At 35.5% G+C, this 13,037-nt stretch overlaps 1 protein-coding gene across 1 annotated transcript; it reads left to right on the forward strand.

Annotated features, from left to right (window-relative positions):
• Window positions 1–3,407: 3,407 nt before the first annotated feature.
• On the forward strand, window positions 3,408–8,408 carry LOC122309314 (phosphatidylinositol 4-phosphate 5-kinase 1). Its single transcript, XM_043122767.1, has 8 exons — window positions 3,408–4,930; window positions 5,030–5,194; window positions 5,327–5,492; window positions 5,689–5,799; window positions 5,883–6,076; window positions 6,177–6,307; window positions 6,398–6,491; window positions 7,177–8,408. The coding sequence occupies exons 1-8, from the start codon at window positions 3,522–3,524 to the stop codon at window positions 7,484–7,486; spliced, it is 2,580 nt and encodes an 859-aa protein (XP_042978701.1). The 5' UTR covers window positions 3,408–3,521; the 3' UTR covers window positions 7,487–8,408.
• Window positions 8,409–13,037: the final 4,629 nt, after the last annotated feature.

Genomic DNA, 13,037 nt, shown 5'->3' on the forward strand with positions numbered 1-13,037 from the left:
ACAACCACTCTATTATAACTAATGTAATATATAAACATTGACAAAGAAAGTCTTGAAACATCTTCCAACCAGTTTATAAATGTGACAAATGTTCATTAAATATGTGACAAATATATGTTTTTTTTTAATATCTTAAGAAGTTGACATGTCTCTTCATTAAAAAAAAATGCTCAAAAGACATGTTAATTTTTCAAAGAAAAATGCTAGAACGTAAGAAGGAGGAGGGTACGAAATGCACGAAATCCATGTAAACACCATGAAAACTCAATTTTATCCTCGTATAAAACAATCCATTTGCACACTTAAAGAACCATTCGCTCCCTTTAGATCCCGCTATAACGTACGTAACGCAAGGTAAGAAGTTTCGCATCTCACCCTCTCCATGTTGTCCTCAGATTTCGTTTACAGTTCCTACGACTTTCCCTCTTATGTTCTAGTACTATTGCTTTCTTCTGGCTCTTTGGAATGGTTTCTATTTTCTTTTGGGATTGTGAAGAAACAGTAATTTTTAAGGGTGGTTATTGGATGTGATTTGGAATTTAGGAGCTCGAGTTTCTTCTGGCCATCCTCACCCACATAGGACTTTCAAGGCCACAAGATGATTGCTTTGTTTCAGAAATACCAAAGAGCAAATTAGGTTCCAGAAATACCGACATCGGCCGCATTTCTCACCCATGAGCATCAGACCCTTCTCGACCTTGGCTCCAGTAATTTGGACGATGATAAGTAATTTGGGTTCTTAGATAATCACTATGGTACTTTTAAGACTGTCACAATCAACTCTCATTTTAACTCAAGTTGATATTTTGGTTAATAACACTCTTTTGAATCTAAGAGCCAAGGAAATCATTTTGAACCCAAGGAAAGAAATGACTTCTGCAAGAAAATATAAAGGAATGGATTAAATGGTAGAAGGAACACTTTTTAAGTGCTATACGTTATATCTTTTTCAATAATCTCAATCTTATTGATATACCCATTATGTATACTTCTATTTTCCTTCAAGTGATAAGTGATTATACTTTTAGGCCATTGCTCCTTTCTATTTTCTTTCAAGTGATCATAAATCATCTCAATCTCTAATTACATATATACCTATGATAAGTGATTATCTTCTATTGGACGCGTGAAATGCTGCAGGAGGATAGACAAATCATTAGTGCAGGAGAAGTTTTATTTATTTATTTTCGTGAATCTGGGTGGGAGGATGAAAGAGCGATATATACAAAGGAGAGAGAAAAGTAAAAATTCATAAAAAAAAAAACTTCTATTTTGACCTAGTATTGTTTTGTTTTGTTTTATTTTTCTTGTACTTATCCACCTTGGCACTATTCGTGCATTTCGTGCAATATATGGGACCTTCCCGTAACAATACTATTTTTTAAATAGACTGGAGAAACTTTCCTTCAATCAAATTTAGAAAAAAACTTTGATCGAATTAAATGATATTATCAAAGATTAAAGACTCTGATAGGTGGTGCGACACTCATAACAAATACATGATTGCAACCACACATAACCAACACTCAAAACAATTACTTGATAACAACCATACAAAGCATTTCTTTGTTCAAATAGGAACATACATACGTACATGCTTTAATAACCATCAAGTTTCTTTAGCATGGCTCGCCCATGGCATATAACTATTTCATAAAATAAAATATAACACGGAAAAATCATTATGAACTAAGACCTTAAAATAAATATATATTTATATGAAAGTAAAGGACATGCGAAGAAGAAGCGGTTCGAAATTTCCAATGTCGAACATGAAACTTGTAACCTAAGTTTTATAACGTCAACAACCTAAATTAGCAGTGTCGGACACTTTGGATGACAAAGTAAATATTTAAAGAATGCACCCACCCTACAACTGTTTAGAACCGGAAAATGATGTCTTTAGGCGCTACAGCCTCTCAGACATACGTATAAATATCAAAATTCCACATTTGAATTCACGACCTCTGAATTCACAAAAGTCATAAAAACCTTAATTGGACGACGCACTACTTGATTCGGGCCACGAAGTGGGCCATGCCCAAGGATAACTCCAGTCCATGTGTTTATCATTCATCCTCCACCACCACCACGTCAGCCTAATTTTACAAGAGAATAATTATTATATAATAAATTATATTTTTATTTAATGAATTATTTATATGATAGTACTGTCAATATGAGAAATAATTTATATAATTTTAAAATATTAAAGTCTAGAGTATTTTTTTGAAAAAATTAGATAAATTTGATAATCATTATAATAAATTATATATATATATATATATATATATATATTTTTGCATGTGAAATTATATTTGTTATGACAGACTCTACTATTTTTCTAAAAGAGTTATTTATATGCTGCTTTCTTGAGTCTCTTTTGATAAGTAATAATATAGTAATTAAAGGCGGGTTTTACAATAATAAATTTCTAAATTAATGTGATTTGAAATTTTCTATTTATAAAATTAATTTAACTTATTATACATTATTTTGTGAATTTATTTAAATATAAATTTCGTCAAAGTGAGGTTTTTTATTTTTATTTTTGAAGAAAGGGCAAATAGGTAAAAAAGGTAGTAATAATATACACGTTGAAATTTCTAGGCAATTCCGTCACGTCACGATGAAACCAGAGCTTGGAGATGACTCAATAAAGGAGGGAGAGTAACCCATAAAAATAGAATGGGAAATGCCTTTTATTTTTTATTTTTTATTTTGAAAGGAAATGCCTTTTATCATTCTTATCACAATTTCATTTCATGTTTTCGTTAATTTTTCTTTAAAAATTAATCATTTATTCAGCATATTCTCTTATCATCTCAAATGTCTGATAGATTGATTGATAAATAGAAATATTTAATAATTTTTTCAATCATTTATATACATATTCTCTATAATTCGACTAAAGTTTTTTCAATCATATATAAAATTTCTTGAGAATGGAAAAAAAAGAAAAATGAGAAAACTTAAAATGTTAATTAGACAGAAAGTTAAGATGAGATAAAATAAGTTGAGATAAAAATTAAAAATTAAATAAAATATTATTTTTTTAATAATAATAATATTTTAAAATTAAATTATTTATTATATTTTATAAAACAATTTAAAAATATTATAATAATAAGATGAGATGAATACTTCTTATATGTAAACATGATTTAATGAAAATTAAAGGTTTAATTTGATTGATAAATTAAAAAAATAATAAATAATTTTAATTTTAATAATCAATTTATTAAATTATTCATATCAATCGAGGTGGGATTATAAAAATAGAATAACATTATTCTAAAAAAAACAAAAAGAGAAGGGTATATTCGTCATAAGATTTAAAAAGCCGAGCTGGTTCTGTACTCTCTGTGTCGTAGCACCATGTTGGCTATAGGCAAAGCCGGCTCATGAATGCCATTCTCTCTCTCACACCGTCCCTTTTTTTTACGGGTTTGTTCACGTATTTAGTGTTCACACACATATAGTCACAGTACCTCTCTCTCTCTTTCCTGTGACTGTTGTGGATGTTTGGAGGATTTCCACCTCTTCTCTATACGCACAAACTAAAGGGAGTTTGCGAGAGAGAGAGATCACAGGAAAAAAGGGGAAAGTTCTGGGGAGAGAAACTACCGGGAAATACTCCACGCTCCAGCGAGTCTTCCCTTCCTGGATGGAGAAACAGAGTGAAATCCGGTAATGCTGTAAAAAGTTCGTATATAGGTCTTAATAGAGGTAAGCGAGAGAGCTTGGCTTGTATGAATCACCCAAAAATGCGTGAAGCGGCACTATTCTGTGACGAGCTTAACGACATCGTTTCCAGCAGCAAGAAGAAGAAATCAGAGGAGGAGAAGCTAGGGAAGGATACCCAAAAACCGCTTCAGCTAGTCGGAGTAGCCCGTTGCAGATCCCAAGCCGCTTCGCGGAGAGTGACGCCGACCACCTTGACGACCTCGCCTACCTCGAGCGCCGGAGTCGCGTCCCCGTCGACCGTCGAGAAGGCCTTACCAAACGGCGATCTCTACAAGGGTAGCTTTACGGGGAGTGCGCCGCACGGATCGGGGAAGTACCTGTGGACCGACGGGTGCATGTACGAGGGGGAGTGGCGGAGAGGGAAAGCCTCGGGGAAAGGAAGATTCTCGTGGCCCTCTGGCGCCACCTACGAGGGCGACTTCAAGTCGGGTAGGATGGAGGGGTTCGGGACCTTTATCGGGGCTGACGGCGACTCCTACCGAGGGTCCTGGAGCTCTGATCGGAAGCACGGTTATGGCCAGAAGCGCTACGCCAACGGCGACTACTACGAGGGCTACTGGAAGCGTAACGTACAAGACGGGCAAGGTCGGTACGTATGGAAGAACGGGAACGAATACGTGGGCGAATGGAAGAACGGCGTGATTTCTGGCCGGGGAATCCTGATTTGGGCCAACGGGAACCGTTACGACGGCGAATGGGACAACGGCGTTCCCAAGGGGAACGGGGTTTTCACTTGGCCGGATGGCAGCTGCTATGTCGGTAGCTGGAACAAAGACCTTAAGATTCAGCTACCGAATGGGACGTTCTATCCGGGAAATGGCAAAGAGCAATGCTTCAAAAGCGCCATTGGCAATTGCGCTTTTCTTGATGATGATAATTTGATGATAACGATGCGGAAGAGGTCATCCGTGGACGGCGCAAGAGGAAGCTTGACAGAGCGGAGTTTTCCAAGGATTTGTATATGGGAATCAGATGGAGAAGCCGGGGATATCACCTGCGATATAGTCGACAATGTGGAGGCCTCCATGTTTTATCGGAACGGGACGGGGTTAGATCGGGACGGGATTCGACCGTTTCCGCGGAGGCCGTGCTGTTTCACAGGCGAGGCCAAAAAGCCTGGGCAGACAATATCAAAGGGGCATAAGAATTACGATTTGATGCTTAATCTTCAATTGGGAATTAGGTAATTTGTTGAGCTGTGGTTATGGGTTCGATTTAGTTTCTATTATTATGTTCATTCATAGGTTTTGAAGTTGAGTATTGAATTTATTGTTTGTCTTAGGTATTCTGTTGGAAAGCACGCGTCTTTGTTGCATGAGCTTAAGTGTACTGATTTCGATCCCAAGGAGAAGTATTGGACTAGGTTTCCACCCGAAGGATCGAAGATTACGCCTCCCCATCAGTCGACAGAGTTCCGGTGGAAAGATTACTGCCCCATGGTGTTTAGGTATTGTTTAATTTGCCTTTTGTAGTTCTTGATTTTGCTTGTCAATCTCTTTCCCAATTTCGCTCGAATGTCTTGTACTGCTTTTTTTCTGCCTTGGTGATGAGCTATTTCTGTTTTGGGGCCGTATATCAGACATTTGAGAGAGTTATTCCAAGTAGATCCTGCTGACTACATGATGGCTATTTGTGGGAATGATGCCCTCCGAGAGCTTTCTTCACCGGGGAAGAGCGGAAGCTTCTTTTACCTTACCCAGGATGATAGATTTATGATAAAAACAGTGAAGAAATCAGAAGTCAAGGTTTGTTGCCCGTCTTTTGACTTATTTGTCTTGCTAAAGTTCAAACTTACCCAATACATGAAAATCAATTCAAAAGATTATTGGCATAGTTTAAATTAACTTTTTTTTTGGTCTGCTATACTTTCTTCACCAAGCACGATTCCTGAGAGGAGGAACAATTAGATTGTGTCTCAAAGTTTGGTAATCTTTTTTGTAGGTGCTTCTTAGGATGCTTCCAAGTTACTACCAACATGTTTATCGGTATGACAATTCCCTGGTGACAAAATTCTTTGGGGTGCATTGTGTCAAACCAATTGGTGGCCAGAAGGTGCGCATTGCAAGATAATTTCTGGTATATTGCATTAATTGATTTATACGTTTATCTGATCGTGTCATGTGATTGGGAAGCAGACTCGGTTCATCGTGATGGGCAATTTATTCTGCTCAGAGTATCGTATACATAGACGATTTGACCTTAAGGGATCCTCTCATGGCCGCACAACAGATATGCCAGAGGGTGAGATTGATGAAACCACAACCCTCAAGGACCTTGATCTTAATTTTGTCTTTCGCCTCCAGCGAAGTTGGTACCAAGAGCTCGTCAAGTAAGTTCAAACCGGGTACCGGTATCTCCTCTATTTGATTCACTCAGGTTTCTCTATTTGGTCCTTTCATGTGTCATAACATGCTTGAAACCTTGTTCAGACAAATCGATCGTGATTGTGAGTTCTTGGAGGCGGAGGGAATCATGGACTACAGTCTTTTGGTTGGTCTTCACTTCCGCGATGACAATACATGTGAAAAAATGGGGTTATCACCGTTTGTATTGCGCACTGGTAATCAATTAATTCCATGTCATATATTTCACTGATCAATGGATTTATGGAGATCATATGGATGTTGAAGTGGATGTGCGCATTTTTCAGGCAAAAAGGATTCATATCAGAATGAAAAGTTTATGCGAGGATGCCGCTTTCTGGAAGCAGAGCTACAGAACATGGATCGAATTTTAGCTGGCCGGTATGTTTTTTTAACTGTTGCTTTCTCAGTTTGTTGATTGTTCTAATCACTTAGTGTTGCTGTGGAATCTTTTGGAAGATCCTCGAGGTTAATTTTGAAAAACCATTTTCAAATTATCATAAATGTATGCCTTATTCAATGTTATGATTTGAAAAAAACTGTCAATCGGAGTTTGCGATTTTGTTAAGCTTTGTCTTATTTTTATTGCATTAATGGATTGAACATGCTTGTTGGAATCATTGAAAGTGACTTGGATTGTCTTAGTGATTCTGTGGGGATAAGTTCAGTAGACAACAGTTGTACATGGGGCATATAGAGTGGTATTATTGTCCATACTTTCTCAAATAAGTTGTGCGCTTGATAATGAATTGTCATTGAATGGCTGATGAATTTTGTTGCCATGGACGATCAGTCTTGCTCGTTCTGTTTCTTGATTCCCTGATTATCTAATAAATAAATTTGATTAAAATCACTTCTGATTGAGCCAAGTATTTTCCGTTAGATAAGATTAGCATTACCCATATTTATGTAGGAGGATGTGGGAGATTAGAGGGTTCCTAAGAATATAAAATGGGTTGTTTTGGTCTATTGACGCATTTAGTTTGGTTATGAAATGAAATTTTCATGCTTATTATATGGAAGGACCATGTTTACTGAATTGAAAATGAAACATTTTCTGTATCAGAAAGCCCTTGATCAGGTTAGGAGCAAATATGCCTGCAAGAGCAGAGCGGATGGCCAGGAGGAGTGACTTCGATCAGTATACTCCTGGTGGAATCAGCCGGTTGACCCCTTCACGCAGTGGTGAGAGCTGTGAAGTAGTCCTTTATTTTGGGATCATTGACATTTTACAGGGCTATGATATCAGCAAGAAGATTGAGCATGCCTACAAATCTTTTCAAGTCGACCCAACTTCGATTTCAGCTGTTGATCCAAAGCTCTACTCAAGGAGATTTCGGGATTTCATAGGGAGAATCTTTATAGAAGACAGGTAGCACACAGAGAAGAATATTGTTGTTGGTGAACCAGTACTGTTGGATTGAGAAGAATCTCCATCTCATTCTGAACCCTTCTAGAGAAAAAAGGCTGGGAATCATAAAGAGCTCTTCATCGGTTGGAGCAAATGCATGGGTCAGAAGCCAGGCCGCTGCTATGCGGTGGCAATGACCTGACAACCTCTAGTTGGCGGGTTGGGGGCAGGTAGTGGCTGATTTTTGAAGATACAGCCGTGGTGTTGTTACTTCTGAAGGGGGTAAAGCACTTGTACATGCGGTGTGGGGGAGGTATTGGATTTTGAATTGCTTTTTATTTTTTTGGGTTAAAATTTTTGTGGTAATCAAGGAATGTGAAGATTGGAAAGAATAGGGCTATAGGGAAAGCCAGTAAAATGTTGCCCAGAGAGAAGATTAAAAAATGGGAGGAGACATGGAATAAGTGTACAGTCTTATAGAAAGGATGGATTATGGAATTCCATTTTCCCATGAATTATTTTTGTGGAAGATATTTTCAAAAAGAAAGGGAAATATGGGAGTTATAACACAACCTGCAAGCGAGGCCCCATGGGGGGTAATTCTAATCCTGTTGGTCACGCTTGTCTGTCTGCTGTCTATATAAAATATATTAAGGAAAATGGAACTCTTATTAGGTGATGGAAATGGGGTCATTGTATTGCTTTTGCAGTGAAAGGAAGGCAGTGGGCAGCAAGAGTAGTAAAGACATGAAAAGGAGAGAAAGCACGATAAAAGATGCGCTGGCGTTCTTGTTTCTTCTCACTTTGCTTACTCAGTTACTCCTCTCCCTTCTCTTTCTATTTTTGTTTTAATTATTCAGAAATTGTTTACTATGCTATTTTCTCTTTTTGTATCGAACTCAGTTTCAAAAGAAATATAAAAAAATAAAATAAAATCGGTGCCCTCACTGTCTAGTTACAAAATGTGAGGAATCTATAATGATCAACGTGGCAGGTACCCAATTGTTGGTATCTGGAAGTGTGATTCCTGAGATTTTGGGAAGCGAGGGTAATGATGTCATTTGGGTGGGGAGAGGGTGATACCAATAGCCAAATTGGTCATTGGGACTCGGCCAAGGATTTTTTTCGCTTTCTACTGCAGAGGTCAAAGACAGTCAGGCTGTGTGTGGGGTAGACTGTAGAGACTAGAGAGAGAGAGAGGTGGTCCTGCCCGGGCTGCCCCTGACCCTACACACAGATGGGGTCGAAACTCTGGTGCAGTACACTTTTCTTCTCTTTTTGACCTACTTCTCTTTTTGGGAGCTTCTAAACTCCTCTTGCTCATACCAAACCTTAGCTCTCTTGCTCCTTGCAGTCACTGTGGATGCCACTAGATGATGGATTTAAAAGGATTTGTAATCTAGTGCTTAAAATTCTTATAAAAAAGATTATTAAAAAAAAGTTATTTTAATCAATATCTTCTTATATTCAATTCCAAGTATTAAATCAATTTAAATGGCAGTAAAGTCCTTCATCAATTATTTATTGGGCAACTTTCAACATGCCTCGTTTAGTTACCCAAACGGTTTCATACACCATTTTGTTTCTTGAATTTTCTTGGTCAAATTCTAACAACTAAGAGCATAGAATATGAACACAAGGACTTCAAAACAAGGAACATAATGTATAGATTTTTCATGTTGTATTATAAAACTAATCAAGTATCTAAACGGTATTCGTTCCATTTTAAGAGATAGTTGACGTGTTGGCTCCATAATAGTGCGTGCTTGGGGAAAAAAAAATGCAATTCATATTCTTCTAAGAGGGAAAGGGTAATTTACATCTCTCTTTCTTTTTCTATCTTTCATATGGAATCTACAATATCATGGTAATGTACTTGTGCGCTACAATACATGCCCCTTTTGCCACACATATGCGACAATTAGATCATCTCTCTCTCTCTCTCTCTCTTTTTAGTACTTTAAAGAAAGGGCACACTTGTTGAGATTATAAAAGGAGATCATATCAATTGAGATTATATTTGTCAACAAATTGAATTTATGGAAATTACATTTAAATACTTCTTGAAATAACTAGACCATGACCAATACTTGATGAAGATGGAGCTCTCTCTCTCTCTCTCTCTCTCTCTCTCTCTCTCTCTCTCTCTCTCTCTCTCTCTCTCTCTAATTTGTTTATTATTTTGTTTAATTTTTTTTTTTTTTGTTCAGTAGTTTAGCACATGTAATAGCACGTATTTCGTTGAAAGGACGACAGGGTTGACCCCTCTCCCCTTATAAAAAATAAAAAGAAAGAAAAAGGAAGAATGATTGTCTTGTTAATGGGATATTGTTAATTAATTCTTAGTATATAAAATTGGAAATTAAATAGAGATGATGATGTGGCATTAATTGTAGGTGGATCATGGCATAATTCCGACCCAATGAATGTACTTTTATTCGGATTGCGTACCCATTAATGTAGTATGTTCTGGTGACAATGAAGTAAAACGTACGATTAATAAATATATAATTAGATAATTTAGGTTTTCTTATTTTTTTTAATGACTTTTGTCTTTATTTTGCGTGACACAACATGCCTTTCTTTTTTGTAGTGGACTCAAAACACTTTTTTTAAGGTTCATTTCAAATAATATACGTAATATGACTCGGTATTTGTAACGCTAATTTTGTAGTGATAAGTAATTAAACACTAACTATATATATATATATATATATAGGGAAGTGGGATATGTGTAAGAGTCATGTCTAATGAACACTTGGAATGAATGGTAAAGCAGAGTGCATTCGCCATAATTAAAACAGTGGCGTACCTTAAAAGCAATACTTATCGCTAAGAACCCCTTTTAGAAATTGATTAGAAAATAAATAAACCTTGATTTATATTATATGTATCTTATCAATCAATCCCCACAAAGATCAGTACAATGTATTAAATCTTAGCTAGATTTCACCAAATTAAATTTTGTTACAATTCAAGGGTTTTGCTAAGGTCTGGGCATTAGATTAGTTGCATGCATGTCCACTTGCGGATTCGTTTTTATTTTATTTTTTATTTTAAATAATTTTTTGTGCATTTCTTTACACTTCACACAACCTATTTTTATCTTTTTGTCATACTTTGGTTAGGTGTATAGACTTAAATTTCAATTTTAACTTAAAAATGTTTGCTCGTAAGTTATAATTAGATTTACAATCAATTCGTAGTAAAATTTTCTGATTTAATAAATGATATTTTTTTTAAGGAAAACTGTAAATGCAAAAGTTTGTTAGGATTAGAAGAGTAAATGATAAGGTTTATCTTATAATTATATTTGTAATTTTTGGATGAATATAACATAATTATCAACTTTATTTCTAAACAATATTGAGTTTATTTAGAAGTCTTAGAGGTTATTTAGATAAGTTATTTAGGTAAAATTTGAGTCCATAAGGATCTACATTTATCTAGAACAGAAGCTGAATAGAAGTCAATCATTGGAATGAAATGTCAATAATCCGTCAAGAGACATCATTGAGACATATTTTATCTGTCAGCAGAATCATACTTCAACTGAAACTCTTTCCTGATTGTTTATTTAAGAGATATTACTGGTTAGGATTTGTAGAAATTTAGATTTATATATTTTCTAGAACATTTTTTAGTGCATATTTTGGTGAGAAATTTTTTTTATGAATTTTCATATTTATTATCTCTCATTGAGTGTGATCGTGCTCCAATTTTGGATGATCGTTGATTAAATTCCAGCCATTGGAGTTCCAGAAGGAAAGACAATATTTGAAGATTGCCAGAAGTTCTGATTATTACTGCGGTAGAAGATAAACGGGTCGTTTGTCTAGGCAAATAAGAGAGTCAAGTTGTAAAGGTTTTATATTTCCTGATTACTTGTAATTGGTTTTCAAATAATAAAATTGACTTTCCTGAGTTTGGTTGCCCTGTAGGGTTTTACCTTTAAAGAGTTCTTTGGATGATTTCCCTTCATAACCATTCGTTGTGTTATGTAAGTTTGTTTATTTATTTTAAGTATTGGATTCATTTAATAATCATAATATTGAGATCTAACCAATTTGTTTAACGAAATTAATAGACAATTTTGTGGTTTTACAAGGGTACTTGGAGAATTTCAGAAACTATTATCATTAATCCATTAGAGAAACTTACATTTATAACTTGATACATGCATGGATATCCCCATATCAACTATTACCTAATAAACCAATTAATGCATTTGGAGTTTCACCAGTACACTATTTCCTTTTGTTATTTGTCTGGATTTCACTACTATTGATACTCTCTACAAACAAACATTCAAGAGACAGCACTCTATTTAATCAAAGATTCAACTCCACCCTTCGTAGAAAGAGAGGATTCAACCTCTACAGTCAAACGTCCAAGAGACGAACTTTTTATTTTTTATTTTTTTATTAATAACTAAATAATAAGAAAAGCAGTAAGATATATGCAAAAAAATGAATTACAGTGATTTGGACTAACTCTGGTACACTTCAGAATTTGTGACGGCGCGTGAAGGCAACATGCTTATCTATTTTTAGCCACAAATTTTTGAACCGAAACATCTGATGTGGCGATTCCGTTGATCCAGCGCATGTGATGAGAAAAGTTTTCAAAATGGGTGGCAAGTGAGGACCATGCGTAATTGTGAGTGGCACTTCAGGGCCACACACAGTGATTTTTGCAAAGCCACCACTATCATTTGAAGAATTTGTAGCCTTGAAGTCTTCTTATGCTACATGTATTTCTTGAGAGTTGTTAAAAAATTATAGATATAGTTTTTTCGGCCTTGAAGGAAACAAAATAAACTAAGAAAAAGAACTAACGTAATAGACAAAATGGGTAAAAGAAGAAAGGAGGGAAGGAGAGGGAGGAGGAGGAAGAAGCCGAGGCCTTATCCTCTTTCGGCAAAAATAAGATCTGGATGCTTTTTACGAGAGAGAGAGAGAGAGAGAGAGAGAGAGAGAGAGTTTGTAGTCTAAGATTAAATAATTGATTTAATAAATCATCTTGAACTTGGGAAATGCACAATACAATAATTAAAATTTATTTTTTAATGGTACTGCAATTCTTTTGAGTAGGATTCCAATATTCTATGGATAGATCAAGAAGATAACTTTTGTTTTAAAATTCTCCGTTGCCTATATACTATATTATGTATGTCTATATGCACTATATTTAAAAAATAAATATAGCCATATAGCTAGTATATACATCTTGGGTACATACATAAGTTACAACCTATTATATGTAGTAGTTCATGTATACATATTATATTATGGTATAATATTAGTATGTACTATAAGGCACTTGGATACTATAATGCTACGTACCATATTGCATGCATGTAGTATATATACATAAGAAGTTAGAAAACAAACTCCACATACTAATTATAACTGTCGTAGTTGATCAATTTTTCGTTGCAAAATCATCAACTACCGTATATTTATCAACAAGAAAGAACATATATATATAAATATAATTCTTGAAGCTGAGATGTATAAGTACGTCGTACGTAATTGCGTAGCTCCAATTATGTAATTCTCAGACCTCTGATGTCT

Source organism: Carya illinoinensis, chromosome 5 (assembly GCF_018687715.1).
Source record: "Carya illinoinensis cultivar Pawnee chromosome 5, C.illinoinensisPawnee_v1, whole genome shotgun sequence".
Taxonomy (NCBI): Eukaryota; Viridiplantae; Streptophyta; class Magnoliopsida; order Fagales; family Juglandaceae; genus Carya; species Carya illinoinensis.

Excerpts from the sequence above, each read along its gene's own strand:
- LOC122309314 (XM_043122767.1), top strand. The coding sequence starts at position 3,522 with ATGTTTGGAGGATTTCCACCTCTTCTCTATACGCACAAACTAAAGGGA. Across the intron at positions 4,931-5,029 it reads AATCTTCAATTGGGAATTAG|GTATTCTGTTGGAAAGCACG; the intron begins GTAATTTGTTGA and ends TGTTTGTCTTAG. Across the intron at positions 5,800-5,882 it reads AACCAATTGGTGGCCAGAAG|ACTCGGTTCATCGTGATGGG; the intron begins GTGCGCATTGCA and ends ATTGGGAAGCAG.